This window comes from Leptopilina heterotoma, unplaced genomic scaffold (assembly GCF_015476425.1).
Source record: "Leptopilina heterotoma isolate Lh14 unplaced genomic scaffold, ASM1547642v1 Lhet_123, whole genome shotgun sequence".
NCBI classification, from domain to species: domain Eukaryota; kingdom Metazoa; phylum Arthropoda; class Insecta; order Hymenoptera; family Figitidae; genus Leptopilina; species Leptopilina heterotoma.
In genome coordinates, this window is record NW_025110842.1 from 522,717 (window position 1) to 539,774 (window position 17,058).

General features: G+C 20.7%; 1 protein-coding gene across 1 annotated transcript; it reads left to right on the top strand.

Annotated features, from left to right (window-relative positions):
• The first annotated feature begins 3,763 nt into the window (after positions 1–3,763).
• LOC122512636 (vesicular inhibitory amino acid transporter) lies at positions 3,764–15,107 on the top strand. Its single transcript, XM_043628581.1, has 6 exons — positions 3,764–4,180; positions 6,068–6,380; positions 6,638–6,773; positions 7,101–7,197; positions 11,127–11,722; positions 14,495–15,107. The coding sequence occupies exons 2-6, from the start codon at positions 6,094–6,096 to the stop codon at positions 14,984–14,986; spliced, it is 1,608 nt and encodes a 535-aa protein (XP_043484516.1). The 5' UTR covers positions 3,764–4,180; positions 6,068–6,093; the 3' UTR covers positions 14,987–15,107.
• Positions 15,108–17,058: the final 1,951 nt, after the last annotated feature.

Below are 17,058 nucleotides of genomic sequence, written 5' to 3' on the forward strand. Positions count from 1 at the left end.
ATTTATAATCCTTGAGAAATGAAAAGAGGGAACAAGACTGACATTTCAGTTTTTAAAAAGCAAAATAGGCTAATTTCTACCAAGAAATTACCTGCCCCCCAAAAAAAATAAAAATAATATATTTATTAAGATTGTCTTAATACAACGAATCTGCCAAAAAACAAAACAAAATATCCAGAAATTTATTCAGAGAATTTTATTTTCCTTTTTTTTCGTATGTGACATTATTTCTCTAAAAAGAGAAAAAAAAATATATTGACATCATTCCTTCGTGCGTTGTTATTTAATTGTTAAGTGAAGTCTCTTTATAGTTGTGCGTAAATTTTGTAATAACATTTTTTCAACAAAAAAAAAGAACTTTTTCATTATAATTTGACATTTGGGAAAAAATGATTTTTTTCTGTATGTACTTTTTAAAAAGAAGGGGAAATTTTTTTTTTTTTAATTTTTAATTTGGGAATAAGGGTAAAAAATAAATAGTGAATGAAAAATATTGTCGCGAGAGCAAATGTATGTAAAAAAAGATGATGATAATAAAAAGGAAAAAATTTCTTTTATTTATTATTTGGTTGAAAAATAAACAAGATTCTTTTATTTTCAAAACCTATTAGAATTCAATTCAAAGTTTAAAAATTCATTGAAAGAATTCAATTCAAAGTTTAAAAATTCAATGAAAGAATTCAATTATTATCTTAATTAAAAAAAATTCTTTTCGTCAATTCAATTATTTTCTTTTAGTAAAATTTTTCTCGGCATTTAAATTATTTGAAAAAAATAATAAATTTTTTTTATAAAAATCAATTATTTATCACAAATAATAAAATTCTTTGCAAGATTTCAGTTATTTTTTTTAATACAATTTTAATTGAATTCTTCGAAAAAATACAAATTATTTTTAAAAATTTTATGAAAATTCCTCCGATGGAATTCAATTATTTTCAGAAATAGTAAAATATTTACAAGAAGTCAATAATTATTTTTAATAACAGAATTTTTCATTTGATTTCAATTATTTTTAAAAATTAATAAAATTGTTTGCAGGATTTCAATTATTTATCATAAATAATAAAATTTTTTTGCAAAATTTCAATTATTTTTAATTTTTAATAAAATTATAATTGAATTCTTTGTAAAATTCAATTATTCTTGTCTTTTTCATTAAAATTCCCCAAAATAATTCAATTATTTTTAAAAATTGTAAAATTTCACAGGAATATTGTAATATCAAAATTTTTTTTTTATAAAATTTCTTGGAAGAATTCAATTATTTTTGCAAATAAAAAAATTCATCTTGATATTTCAATTATTTTTAATTTCAATTTTTCGAAATAATTCAATTATTAATTTTTTACATTTTTAATAAGATTTTTCGTAAGAATCCAATTATTTTTATAATGAGTAAAATTCTAATCATGAATTCAATAATTTGTCATAAAAATGATAAAATTCTTTGCGGGATTTTAATTATTTTTAATTCAATTTTAATAGAATTTTTCGAAAAATTCAATTATTTTAAATAAATTTTATTATAATTCTTCAAAGAATTCAATTATTTTCAGAAATAATAAAATTTTTCTCTTAATTTCAATTATTTAAAAAAAATAATAAAATCGTTTGTAAAAATTCAATTATATTATAAATAATAAAATTCTTTAGAGGATTTCAATAATTTTTAATATAATTTAAGGGCATTTGAACCTTGATGACGTTTCAGTTTATGCAAAGCATGTGTGACGTCATCAAGTTTCAAATGCCCTTAAATCAAATTTTTCAGAAAAATTCAATTTTTTTAAAATTTTGATAAATTTTGTTTTTGTATGAATTCAATTATTTTCAAAAATAAAATTCTTCTTTGGTTTTAATTCTACTGCAATTTTAATGGATTTCTTGGAAAAATTCAATTATTTATATAAATTTTTTTTATTTCCTCGAAAAAATTCAATTATTTGAAAAAGTATTTTATAAAAATTCTTTTCGAATATTCAATTATTTTTACAATTTTCTGGAACATTTGAAAAAAAAATTAGATTATTTTGACAAATAATAAAATATTTGCAAAATTTCAATTATTTAGAAAATTAATGAAATTTTTCTCTTGAATTCAATTATTTAAAAAAAATTAATAATGAAAGAATTCAATTATTTTCAAAAATAATAAAATTTCAGAAGAATTGAATTATTAAAAATTTTTTCATAAAATTTTTCGCAAGAATTTAATTAATTTCATAAATATAAGTAAATTCTTTTTGACATTTCAATTATTTTCAATTTCAATTTTCCGGAAAAAGTTAATTATTTTCAATAATAATAAAATTTTTAAAAGAATTCAATTACTTTATCATAAATAATAAAATTCTTTGCAGGATTTCAATTATTTTTTTTCAATAAAAAATTTTTTATTTTATTATTTTTTTTTTCATTTTTTATATTTTTTTTTCAATTATTTTTTTTTATACAATTTTAATTGAATTCTTCGAAAAAATTCAATTATTTTCAAAAATAATAAAAATTTCTTAGGAATTGAATTATTATAAATTTTTTCAATAAAATTTTTTGCAAGAATTTATCTAATTTTATAAGTTAATAAATTTTTCCTTGGTATTTCAATTATTTTGAATTTCAATTCTTCAAAAAAAGTTAATTATTCTCAAAAAAATAATAAAATTTTTACAAGAATTCAATTACTCAGAATAAATAATAAAATTTTTTGCAGGATTTCAATTATTTTTATTAATACAATTTTAATTGAATTCTTCGAAAAAATTAAATTATTTTAAAAAAATTTTATTAATATTCTTCAAAACATTTCAATTATTTTCAAAATTAATAAAATTTCTGAGGAATTGAATTATTACAAATTTTTTCATAAATTTTTTTTTGCAAGAATTTTATTATTTTTATAAATAAGTACAATTTTCTTGGTATTCCAATTATTTTCAATTTCAAAATTTTTTTTATTTTTTTTTTATTTTCAATTTTTTTTTATTTTTGAAAAGTTAAATATTTACAAAAATAATAAAATTTTTACAAGAATTCAATTACTTATCATAAATAATTTTATTTGTTATTTGATTGAAAAATAAATATTTATTTTATTTATTATTTTTATTATTTAGTTGAAAAATAATTATTTAAATATTATTTATTATTTTTATTATCTGATTGAAAAATAAATATTTATTTTATTTATTATTTAATTGAAAAATAAATATTTTTTTTTTTTTATTGAAAAATAAATATTTTTTTTATTTATTTTTTGATTAAAAAATAAATATTTATTTTATTTATTATTTGGTAGAAAAATAAATATTTATTTTATTTATCATTTTTATTATTCAGTTGAAAAATAAATATTTATATTATTTATTATTTTTATTATTTGGTAGAAAAATAAATATTTATTTTATTTATTATTTTTATTATTCAGTTGAAAAATAAATATTTATATTATTTATTTTTTTTATTATTTAGTTGAAAAATAAATATTTATATTATTTATTATTTTTATTATCTGATTAAAAAATAAATTATTTATTTTATTTATTTAATTGAAAAATAAATATTTATTTTATTTACAATTTTTATTATTTGCTTGAAAAATAAAAAATTGTCTATTTTTCAAATGCCAGCGGCGCATGCGTTTTTAATAGAAGAAAATTCCGCGCAAGACTAAAAAGTGGGATTGAGAGAAAATGATTTTCCCTCTCGCTCCCACTTGCTTCGAAAACGGGAGGGGGAGGGTTGACGCATTGATCGGCTACACTCGAGGGATGCTGCCCATTCTGATCTCAACCCCTGTAACCACCACCCAACCCCACAAAAAATTAGTAAATGCCGCGATTAAAAATTTTCGATTCATATATTTTTTAGAAATTAGAAAGTAATATGTGTTTCCTAAGAATATAATAAATAATCTTTTAGCTAGTCTCTCTCTGTCTCTAGCTTTTCTTCTTTTGTGTGTGTGTGACACGAGAAAAGGAAAAAACAAAATCTTTATTCAATTTTCATTCGCGCAAGTGCCTCATCTTTTTTCAGTTTTCAACATCTCTCCTTTTTTTCCAATCAAAAAGAATATTCTAAATATTAAAAAAAAAGAAAGAAAGAAGAAAGCCAGTGAAAATTTACAAGCAAAAAAAAAGGAACATCAATTACAAAATCATCATTGTCGTCATTTAAATTGGTAAATTGATTTTTTTCTCTACTCGTAATTATTTTTCTTGTGATAAAATTTCAAGGACTATTTCTTAAAAGGCGAAGGCCATTTTATAAACGATTATTGAATTTCATTTTTTATTTATAAAATCCCATTTTTTTATTTATTCAAATATTTTTTTCTTCTTTGGAAATATTTTTTTAACAATATTCCGAAGATTTAATAGAAAATTAAAAATTAAAACAAAAATTTATCAAATTTTCTATTTTTTCTATCAACAATTTTTTATATTTTTTATAATTAATAAACAGAAAAGTTTAGAAATTAATTATTATTTAGCTAGTAATTAACAATATTTTTATTTAATTAACAAAATATCTAGTATTTAATAATTATTTTTTTATTATTTAAACAATTATTTATTTACTATTTAATTAATAACTATTTCTTAACTGTTTATTTTTCAGTTTATTAATCATTATTTTAATTTAACTAATAATTATTTAATTTATAATAATTATTTTAATTTAACTAATAATTATTTAATTTACAATAATTATTTAACTAAAACTAATTATTACTTAATTAATAATATCCTTAGTTTATTAATTGATTCAAAATATTTTTATTTTATTATTTTATTTATTTTTATTTGTTTATTTTATTTTATTTTTTTTTTATATTTTATTTATTTTTATTTTATTTGTTTATTTTTATTTATTTTTATTTTATCTGTTTATTTTATTTATTTTTATTTTATTTTTTATTTTATTTATTTTTATTTTATTATTATTTAATTATTAATAACATTTACTTCTCATTTAATTAGTAAGTGTTAAATGTCTAGTAATTAACATTTTTAAATTATTTAAAAATAATTCGTTATTATTTTCTATTAATTATTATTAGTAAACTCGTTTCTCATTGAATAATAGTAATTTTTTATTAGAATATTTTAAATTGCTTTTGAATTTTATCTTAATTCGCGCCTTTACTGTCACTTCCGTTCCCACTTCTAAGAATTACGAGAAACAAAATGGCGACGAACAACCAAAACAGCTGATCCACTTGAAATTTTATAATTCCTCTAAATTCCAAATAAAATGAAATTAAATGTCGATATTTTTCTAAAATAATTTTTCCCGCTGGCAAGAATGCAATTTATGTGTAAATAATAATAATAAGTATTTGATTCATAATTTTTATTTTTAACAAATAATAATAATTATTTAACTGAAATTATTTATTACTTAATTAATAATTTAAGTATTTATTAATTAAAAATATTTTTATTTATTTAATAATTTTTCTAATTTATAAAATTTATTATTTAGATAATGACTTCTTTAATTGATAATATTTATTATTCAATAAATCATTTTTATAATGAATAATATTTTTAATCTCCATACATATAATAAAAATAATAATAATAATAATAATAATAATAATAATAATTTAGTTAATAAATGGTTTAATTAATAATAATTATTATTTAATAAAAATTTACTATTTTAATTATTATTATTATATTATTTTTGTATTATTTGATTATTAAGTGTTAATTTCTAATAATTAACATTTTTATATTATTTAAAAATAATTACGTATTATTTTCTATTAATTATTATTAGTAAACTTGTTTGTAGTTTAATAATAATAATTTTTTATTAGAATATTTTGAATGGCTTTTGAATTTTATCTCAATTTGCGCCTTTATTGTCACTTCCGTTCCCACTTCTAAGAATTCCAAGAAACAAAATGGCGGCGAACAGCCAAAACAGCTGATCCAGTTGAAATTTTAAATTCCCTCTAAAATCCAAATAAAATCGAATAATATGACAATTTTTTTTTTTAAACAATTTTCCCCGCTGGCAAGAAGTCGATAATAATAATTTTGTCCTTTATTTTTAGATTATTTAAAGAGAAAATAAGAGACAATGGCGTACTTTAGAGGAGTCTTTATTCCCTCATTGAGTGCAACATTAAATGTAGCATGGGAGACATTAAAATCAAAATGGCCTGAAAATAGTCCATGTATGGAAATGATTAGAAATGCTGGCGGCGTTGGTGGAGGAGGAGGCGGCGGCGGCGGCGGTCCTGACACTTCCGGTAATTTTCGATCATTTAACGAAGGCGAAAATACTGAAATGACAACAATGAAGGGTCAAGAGGGTTATGGCGAGCAAGGAATCGCTGAGGACTCGTTTAGTTATCAAAGAAGCAGGTGAGAATCAGTAACTTTCATTAATAAAAAAAATAGTATGTTTCATTAATAAAAAAATAGTAATTTTTACATGAGAGAGAAAAGGATAGGGGTATCTTTTTTCCTTTTCTAGAAAAAAAAGAAACGATATTTCTATCCTTTTCCCTCTCATGTAAAAACAGCTGTTTTATTCTACTACTTTAGTTTTTATTTTAGTTTCTACTTTAGTTTTATTTTACGTAGGCCTATTTTAAAAAATGTCGTTCTCTTTCTTCTAGTGATAAAATGAGAACCGGAAGTGTCAGCAGTGGGGGTTTTAGTGATTATGACGAAGGTGGTGGTGGTGAGTTTGGTGGTACGGGGGTGAAGATCAACGAATGGCAGGCTGCCTATAATGTCACTAATGCCATACAGGTACAAAAATTAATTAGTCCATTTAAAAAAAAAATAGTAGCCGGCAAGGATCCTGGCCTCATGTGAACAGACCATAACATTCCATTAGTAAGACAAGGACGAAGATATGTCTATCCTTTTCTTACTAATGGAAGGTTATGGTCAGTCCACATGGCGCTAGGCCCTTGTCGGATCTAGGTAAAGTATCTTTGTCTATGGTCAAAATAGTAAAAATAGTAAAAATAGTGAAATAGTAAAAATAGTAAAAATACTAAAATAGTGAAAATCGTACAAATATAACTGTAGGTTTGAAAATAAAAAGTACTTACGATTAACTCTTCTCTCCAGGGAATGTTCATCGTTTCACTTCCCTTTGCCGTACTTCGCGGTGGTTATTGGGCGATTGCAGCCATGATTGGTATCGCACACATTTGCTGTTACACAGGTAGAAATTATTCTCTTGAAAATATCCCAACTTATTTTTAACGCGCTCTGAAGAAAGGTATCTTAGAAGTATACAGGTAACTGCTTATATGCTGTCCTTCCGGTTGTGCTTAAATTTTTTAAAACCGTGGCATTTCTATCATGTTTTTAGTTCGTGGTCAATTTATTTCATTTGTTTATCATTTTAGTCATGAACTAACAATTGTGATAGATATGACGCGGTTTTCCAAAAAAAGTGTACATACCTCAAGGACAGCATATAGACAGTAACCTGTACTTGACAAGAATGGACTTTTAAGGTAAATCCACAATTGCTTCGCGAAAGTCGTTCACGAACGAGATGCATGAGTTAGAAAAGGACACATGTATATTTGTGTTCTTTTCTATCTCATGCATCTCGTTCACAAACCTATTGTGCGTTGGCATTTAAATAGTTAATAAACTTGAAAACTAAAATTTTCATAAAAAAAAAAAATTATTTTTAAAACAAACTTGATAAAATTCATCCAAAATTCAATTATTTTCATAAATAGTAAAATTCTTCTCAGGAATTCAATTATTTTTATAAATAATAAAATTCTTCTCAGGAATTCAATTATTTCCATGAATAATAAAATTCTTCTCAGGAATTCAATTATTTTTGAAAATTTTAAAAAAAATTCTTTGCAACTATTCAATTATTTTCATCATAAATAATAAAATTCATTGCAGGATTTCAATTATTTTTAATGCAATTTTACAGAAATTGTTCAAAAAATGTAATTATTCGTAAAAATTCAATTTAAATTCCTCGAAAAAATCAATTATTTAAATAAATGTTTTTTTTTATATTTTGGAAGAATTCAATTATTTAGAAAAATATTAGACTTTTTCACAGGAATTCAATTATTTTCAATTATTTTAATAAAATTGTTCGAAACAAATCAATTATTTTAAATACAATTTTAATTACAATTTTTGAAATAATTCAATTATTTTTTTAGATTTTAATAAAATTCTTCCCAAGAATTGAATTATTTACATAAGTAATTCTTCGAATGAATTCAATTATTAAAGATAAATAAACAAAATTATTCCTGAAAATTCAATTATTTTGAGGCATTTTAATCAAATTCTTTGTAAAATTCAATTATTTTCATAAACAACAATATTCATCACAAGAATTCAATTATTTTTAAAAGTAATAAATTTCTTCTTGCAAATTCAATTATTTTATAAAATTCTAATAAAATCGTTAGCGAGAATTCAATTATTTTCATAAATAATAAAATTTTTAGCAACCATTAAATTATTTTCATAAATAATTGAATTCATCGTCGGATTTCAATTATTTTTAATACAATTTTACAGGAATTGCTCAAAAAATGGAATTATTCTTAAAAATTTAATTTCAATTCCTCAAAAAAAAATCAATTATTTACAAAAATATTAGACTTTTTCACAGGAATTCAATTATTTTCAATTATTTTAATAAAATTGTTCGAAAGAAATTAATTATTTTAAATACAATTTTAATTAAATTTTCACTGTAAAAAAATCTGCTGTAAATTTACTATGTCCGACGTTGGAAAGTTTGGTCACTATGTCCGACGTGGTATTTTTACACGCCGACTGTAATCTACATAACCTGCAAATATTTTTTGAAATAATATTTTCAGTCGTAACTTTTTGTATTTATGAAATATTGCCCAAAACTTTTTGTTTTATTATTATTTACTTATAAATTAGCATATACTTTCTATAAATGTACATTATATACACTTTTTTAGAGTTATTTATAAAAACTTGAAAATTTTTTGAAAATCTTAAAGGAATAAGAAAATTACATTCGCCATGTAATTGTACAGATCGTGCGACGTAATATTACGTCAAAGTGTAGAAATACACGCAATGTAAAAATACCACGTCGGACATAGTGATCAAATTTTCCTACGTCGGACGTAGTAAATTTACACAAAACTATTAAATTACATAGTCGTATAATGTAAAATTATTAAAAATAGTAAAACTACTTTTGGAACGAAATAAATTTACTACGTACAACCTATAATTTTGATGTGTGAAATTACAAGTTTCGTGTTATTTTACACCAGATTTTTTTACAGTGAATTGTTAAAGTAATTGAATAAATTTTTTAAATTTTAATAAAATTCTTCCCAAGAATTCAATTATTTACCTAAATACCCGAAAATTCAATTATTTTGAGGCATTTTAATATTAAATTGTTTGCAAAATTCAATTATTTTCAAAATTTATAAAAATTCTTATCAGGAATTCAATTATTTTTAAAAGTAACAAAATTCTTTGAAGAAATTCAATTATTTTTCAAACAAATAAAAATTCTTTGCAAAATTCAATTATTTTTATTATAAATAACAACATTTATCAGAAAAATTCAATTATTTTCAAAAGTAACAAAATTCTTCGAAGAAATTCAATTATTTTTCAAAAAAAAAAAAAAAAAATAGACATAGACATAGACATAGACATTCAATTATTCTCAAAAATTTGAATAGAATTCTTTGTAAAATTTAATTATTTTTAAAAACTTTTCTCAATTCAATGATTTTCTATATCTACTATTTTCATAAAATTTCCAAACAGAATTCAATTATTTAAAAAATTCGTTGTAAAAATCTTCGTAAGAATTTAATTCTTTTTATGAATAATAAAAATTTCTCAAGATTTTAATTGTTTAAATTATAATTTTTAATTAATGAAAGTAATTGAATTCTTGCAGTGAATTTTTTCAAAATTTCTTTTTTTTAATAGTTGAAATAATGTAAAGAATTTTTTTTTATGAAAATAATTGAATTCCTGCATCGAATTTTATTGCATTTTTTTTAAATAATTGAATTCTTTCGAGAACTTTTATTAAAAAAAGTAGATTGTGAAAATATTTGAATTTCAACCAAGAATTTTAATATATTCTTGAAGTGTAATTAAATTCTTACAAAAAATTTAAGAGAATAATTCCATTTTTCTAGAAATTTACTATTTAAATTGTATTATAAATAATTGAAATCCTCAGAAAAATTTTATAATTTATGAAAATAATGGAATTCTTACAATGAATTTTATCAATCTTTTTTTAAATAATTGAATTAATGTTCGATTTTTCGAATTTTTCGAATTTTTTTTTTTTTTTTTTTTTTAATGAAAGGGTTAAGACAAAAAAAATTGTAAGGTGTTTTTGAAAAGCCCAAAAATAATGAAGCTAAATGCCATAAAAAAGTAGAAAAAAATGTCAAATTTTAAAAACTTTGATTTTTCGTAAATTTTTTTTTTGTTTTTTTAATCAAAGGGTTAAAATAAAAAAATGAGTCAAGTGTTTTTGAAGAGCTCAAAAATAATAAAGCTAAATGCCACAATAAAGAAATAAATGTCAAATTTTAAAATTTCGATTTTTAAAAAAATTTTTTTTTTTTCTTAATCAAAGGGTTAAGACAATAGAATGGGTAAAGTGTTTATGAAGAACCCAAAAATAATAAAACTAAATGCCATAAAAAAGAAAATAAAATGTAAAATTTTAAAAATTTCGAATTTCGAAAATTTTTTTTTTGTTTTTTTTTAATGAAAGAGTTAAAATAAAGAAATGAATAAAGTGTTTTTAAAGAGCCCAAAAATAATGAAGCTAAATGCCCTATAAAAGAAGAAAAAATGTCAAATTTTGAAAATTTCGATTTTTCTCGAAATTTTTTTTTGTTTTTTTAATCAAAGGGTTAAGATAATAAAATGGGTAAAGTGTTTTTAAAGAGCCCAAAAATAATGAAGCTAAATGTCACAAAAAAGAAGAAAAAATGTCAAATTTACAAAACTTTGATTTTTTTTTTTTTTTTTTTTTTTTAATGAAAGGGTTAAGACGAAAATATTTGTAAAGTGTTTTTAAAGAGCCCAAAAATAATAAAAACTTAAAAAAAATCCTTTCAGGTAAAATTCTAGTCGAATGCCTCTACGAATTGGACACAACAACCGGACAACGTGTTCGAGTACGCGACTCCTACGTATCAATTGCAAAGGAATGCTTTGGACCACGTTTCGGTGCAAGGGCAGTAAATGTCGCGCAAATTATTGAATTACTAATGACATGCATTCTCTATGTCGTTGTCTGCGGTGATTTAATGGTGGGAACATTCGAGGACGGCGCATTGGACAAAAGAAGTTGGATGATGTTAATTGGCATATTTTTAATTCCCCTCGGCTTTTTAAAGTCACTGCATCACGTTTCGGTGTTGAGTTTTTGGTGCACGATTGCACATCTTTTTATCAATGCAATAATACTTGGCTATTGCCTACTGGAAATTGGCGATTGGGGCTGGTCCAAAGTGAGATGGAGCATTGACATGAAGAAATTTCCAATATCATTGGGCGTCATTGTATTCAGTTATACATCGCAAATATTTCTCCCGACACTCGAGGGAAATCTTATTGATCGTTCGAAATTTGAATGGATGTTAAATTGGAGTCACATTGCGGCGGCTGCTTTTAAATCGCTTTTCGGTTGGATTTGCTTTATGACTTTTCAGGTGAGTAGCGGCAATTTTTTTTTTCTATTGGACTTGAAAGAAATAGCTGACCAACCCCCCCCCTCCCCCTCACCTCCCTCTTCCTTAACGGGCCTAACGTAATTATTATTAAAATTTAAAAAAAAAAATTAAAATTAATAAAATTTAAATAAAATTAAAATTAACAAAATTTATTAAAAAAAATTAAAATTAACAAAATTTATAATAAAAAATTAAAATCAACAAAAAAATTACTCAAAATTAACAAAATTTATAAAAAAAAAATTAAAATTAACAAAATTTATAATAAAAAATTAAAATCAACAAAAAAATTACTCAAAATTAACAAAATTTATAAAAAAAAAATTAAAATTAACAAAATTTATAATAAAAAATTAAAATTAACTTTAAAATAAATGAAAATTAACAAAATTTATTAAAAAAATTAAAATTAACAAAACTTATAATAAAAAATTAAAATTAACTTGAAAAAAATTAAAATTAACAAAATTTATAATAAAAAAAAAAAAAAAAAAAAAAATTAAAAATTAAAATTAACAAAAAAATTAAAATTAACTTTAAAAAAAATTGAAATTAACACAATTTATAAAAAAAAAATTAAAATTAACAAAATTTATAATAAAAAATTAAAGTTAACTTTAAAAAAAATTAAAATTAACAAAATTTATATAAAAAAAATTCAAATTAACAAAACTTATAATAAAAAATTTAAATTAACCTTAAAAAAAATCAAAATTAACAAAATTTATAATAAAAAATTAAAATTATCTTGAAAAAAATTAAAATTTACAAAATTTATAAAAAAAAATTAAAATTAACAAAATTTACAAAAAAAAATTAAAATTAACAAAATTTTATCGAAATTTTTTAAAATAAAAATTTATTGTAGACCCTTAAAAGCAAGAGTTTTATTTTATTAAAAAACTAAAAAAAATTATTTTCAACTTCAATATTTAAATTCTTTTTCTGTTAAAATCTGAAAATTAATATTTTTTCTAAATAATTAAATAATAGATTATTTAAAAAAAAATTAATGTATAAATAAAACAAAAGGATTTTCGAACAAAAATTCAAAAGCAATCAAATTTTTCAAAGAATTTCTATTTAAATTTTGTTATGACATTAAATTTTTTTTTAAACTTTATCAACATTAAAATATAGAAGAAATTAACAAAATTAAAATTTTTTTTTTAATTTTATCAACATTTTAAACTAAATCCCTTAAAACGAGTAAAAGTATTTTAGAAAAACCCAAAAATAATTAAGCTAAATGCCATAAAAAAGAAGAAAAAATATCAAATTTTGATTTAGATTTTTTGAAAATTCTTTTTTTTTCGTTTTTTTTAATCAAAGGGTTAAGACAAAAAGATTTGTAAAAAGTTTTTGAAGAGCCCAAAAATAATGAAGCTAAATGGCATAAAAAAGATGAAAAAATGTCAAATTTTAAAAATTTCGATTTTTTTTTTTTTTTTAATGAACGGGTTAAGACAAAAAGGTTTTGTAAAGTGTTTTTGAAGAGCCCAAAAATAATGAAGCTAAATACCATAAAAAAGAAAAAAAATATCAAATTTTGAAAATTTCGATTTTTCGAAAAAAATTTTTTTTGTTTTTTTTTAACAAAGGATTAAGACAAAAAAATTTGTAAAATGTTTTTGAACAGCTCAAAAATAATGAAGCTGAATGCCATAAAAAAGATTAACAAAAATCAAATTTTAAAAATTTCGATTTTTCGAAAAATTTTGTTTGTCAAATTTTAAAAATTTCGATTTTTTGTAAATTTTTTTTGTCAAATTTAAGAAATGTCGATTTTTCATAAATTTTTTTTTTTTTAATCAAACCGGTTAAGACAAATAATGAAGCTAAATGACATAAAAAAGAAGAAAAAATTTTGAATTTTAAGAAATTCGGTTTTTCAAATTTTTTATAATTTATGACAATTTTTGATTTTATACCAAAGGGTGCGGAGATTTTTAAATAAGTAAAGTATTTTTCAAGAGCCCAAAAATATTGAAGCTAAATGCCATGAAAAAAAAGAAAAAATGTTGAATTTTAAGAAATTCGGTTTTTTGAATTTTTGAATATTTTCGATAATTTTTGATTTTTTATCAAAGAGTGGAAATTAATTAAGAAGTAAAGTATTTTTCAATAGCCCGAAAATATTGAAGCTTAATGCCATAAAAAAGTAGAAAAAATGTTGAATTTTAGAAAATTCGGTTTTTCGAATTTTTGATATTTTTTCAAAATTTTTGATTTTTTACCAAAGGGTGGAGAATTTTAATTAAGTAAAGTATTTCTGAAGAGCCCAAAAATATTGAAGTTAAATGCCATAAAAAAGAAGGAAAAATTTTAAATTTTAAGAAATTCGGTTTTTTGAATTTTTGATAATTTTCGAATTTTTACCAAAGGTTGAAGATTAATTAATAAGTAAAGTGTTTTCGAAGAGCCCAAAAATAATTAAACTAAATGCCATAAAATAGGGAAAAAAAATGTCAAATTTTGAAAATATCGATTTTTCAAAAAATTTTTTTTCTTTTTCTTTAATTTAAAGTTTAAGACAATACAATAGGCAAAGTGTTTTAAAAAGAGCCCAAAAATAATGAAGCTTATAAATTCTAATAAAAAAGAAGAAAAATGTACAAAATTTCAATTCTTTGTAATTTTTTTTTTTTTTTTTTTTTTTTTTTTTAATGAAAGGGTTAAGACGAAAAAAATGATATAATAACCAAAAAAGAATATTAATTAAAAATTTATCCTTTTCTTTGTAATTTTCAGGACGACACACAACAGGAGATAACAAATAATCTCCATTCAACTGGATTCAAGGGCCTGGTGAACACTTGCCTCGTCGTGAAGGCAGTTCTCTCCTATCCACTCCCATATTACGCAGCCTGTGAATTACTTGAGAGGGCATTTTTCCGCGGCCGACCAAAAACAATATTCCCCACAATTTGGACGGTGGATCGTGAATTGAAAGTCTGGGGTCTCGCCTGGCGCGTTGGCGTGATTTTATTCACAATTTTCATGGCCGTTTTTATACCGCACTTTGGCATTCTCATGGGTTTCATTGGCTCATTCACTGGCACCATGCTCTCATTTATTTGGCCCTGTTATTTTCATTTGAAACTCAAGCGAAATTCAATGGACATGAGCGCGGCGGCCTACGATTGTTTCGTTATATTCTTGGGCGTTCTCTTTGGCGTTATTGGCGTTTACGATTCGGGTAGTGCGTTAATTGAGGCTTTTGAAATTGGTCTTCCGTTTTAAAAAAGCGAAAAAAATTTTTTTTTTTTTTTTTTTTTTATCGCACATTTTTTAATACGTTATTAATTTATTTATTTATTTTTAATTTTTATTAATTTATTCATTAATAAATTTATTCACTCAGTAATTTATTAACTCAGAAATTTACTAACTACTAAAAAAAAAATTTTTTTTTTTTTTTTATCGCACAATTTTTTATTACTTTATTAATTTATTTATTTATTTTTAATTTTTATTAATTTATTCATTAATAAATTTATTCACTCAGTAATTTATTAACTCAGAAATTTACTAACTACTAAAAAAAATTTTTTTTTTTTTTTTTTTTTTTTAATTTATTAATTAGAAAATTTATAAATCAATTAATTTATTAACTAGGAAATTTAGTAACTAAGAAATTTCTTAATTAATAAATTTATCAACTTGAAAATTACTTAATTAATAAATTTATTAACTAGAGATTTTATTAACTAGGGAATTTATTAATTGCTAAATTTGTTAATTAAAAAATTTATTAATTAAGAAATTTATAAATTAATTTATTTCCCAAAAAATGTTTGTCCCTAGAGAATGCCAAAAAAGAGAAAGAAAGAAAGAAAGAAAATAATTTTAAGAATCAATGTCTTCCATTGTTTAGACAATTAGTAATTAAATACCAAAAAAAAAATTAATATTTACAAAAGAAAAAAAGAAAAACTTCTATACAAGTTTTATCGCAAGTAGATTCTGAAAATTTTATAAAAAATTGAAATTAGAAAAGAAAAATAACTTTTTTTTTTCAAAACATCGCTTTAAGGAAAAATATTTTTCCAAAATACAAATTTTTTCCCTCAAAAAAAAAAAAAAAAAAAAATTCTAATATTAAAAAAAACGAGACAATAATTTTTTTTGTATTACAAAAATTTGAGAGTTTGGAAACTTTTTTTTTCCACGAAGCGATATTTGACGTGTATAAATATTATAAATAAAAATAAATAAAAATAAATAAGAATGAGTAAAAAAAAAGAGAGAGAAAAAAAGGAAAAAATGTACAATTAAGTACGAATAATAATTATAGTCGAAACGAATGTCTTCCAGAACAAAAAAAAACAAAAATGAGAAAAGTCTTTGCAAAATAAAGACAATAACAAAATGTAGAAGTATAAAAAGCTAAAAAATTAGCTTGTAGCCATAATTATAATTATGATAATTATAATAAAAAAAAAAAAATAATAATAATAATAATAAAATATAATAATATTAATATTAATAATTATTTAATTTAATTATTCTTAATATTAATATTATTATTGTTATTATTATTAATGTTAATAATAATAATATTATTCTTAATATTAATAATAATTCTAAAGTGCAAAAGTGCTCCGATTTAAAAATAATTTTCGAAAAATTTTTCAAAAACGAAATTCGACATTTTTTTTTTTTTTTTCGAAATTTTTTTTATTTTTTTATTTGCAATAAAATTTCTTTTTCGAAAAAAAAAATTTTTTTAATAGTAAAAAAATTCAACGGAGCCTTTTGCATTTATGTTAACATATTAATTGTAAAGTGCGTCTTCCAAATGATGTCTTCCAAAAAAAAAAATATATATATAATTATAATAAACCTAATATATTATACCGTTTACGATATAAAACGTTAAAAAAAACTATTTTTCGTTTTCAAACTAATTTTACGGAAAAAAAGAAAGAAAAAAAAATGAATGAAATTTGCACAAAAATTTTCTTTCGTCAACGCTTTTTATATATACAAAAATAAAGAATAATTTGACAACGAGAAAATTTTCCGAAAAATCAAAAAATTTTCCAAAGAATAAAAAAAATTTCAATTTTCTACTTTTCAATTTAGAATTTAAAAAATTATTGTTTTCTTTTCGAAACAAAAAAAAGCAAAAAAAATTGAAATAAATGACAAATAAAAATAATTTACAGATACGAATTATTTTCTTTTCCAAAAAAAAATATTCTTTAATTTTTCTTTGAAAAAGAAAAAAATAATTTACAAATTTACAAATTGTTTTTTCAATTTCAAAGAAAAATATTTTTTCATTTTTCTTTGAAAAGAAAAAATTCAAA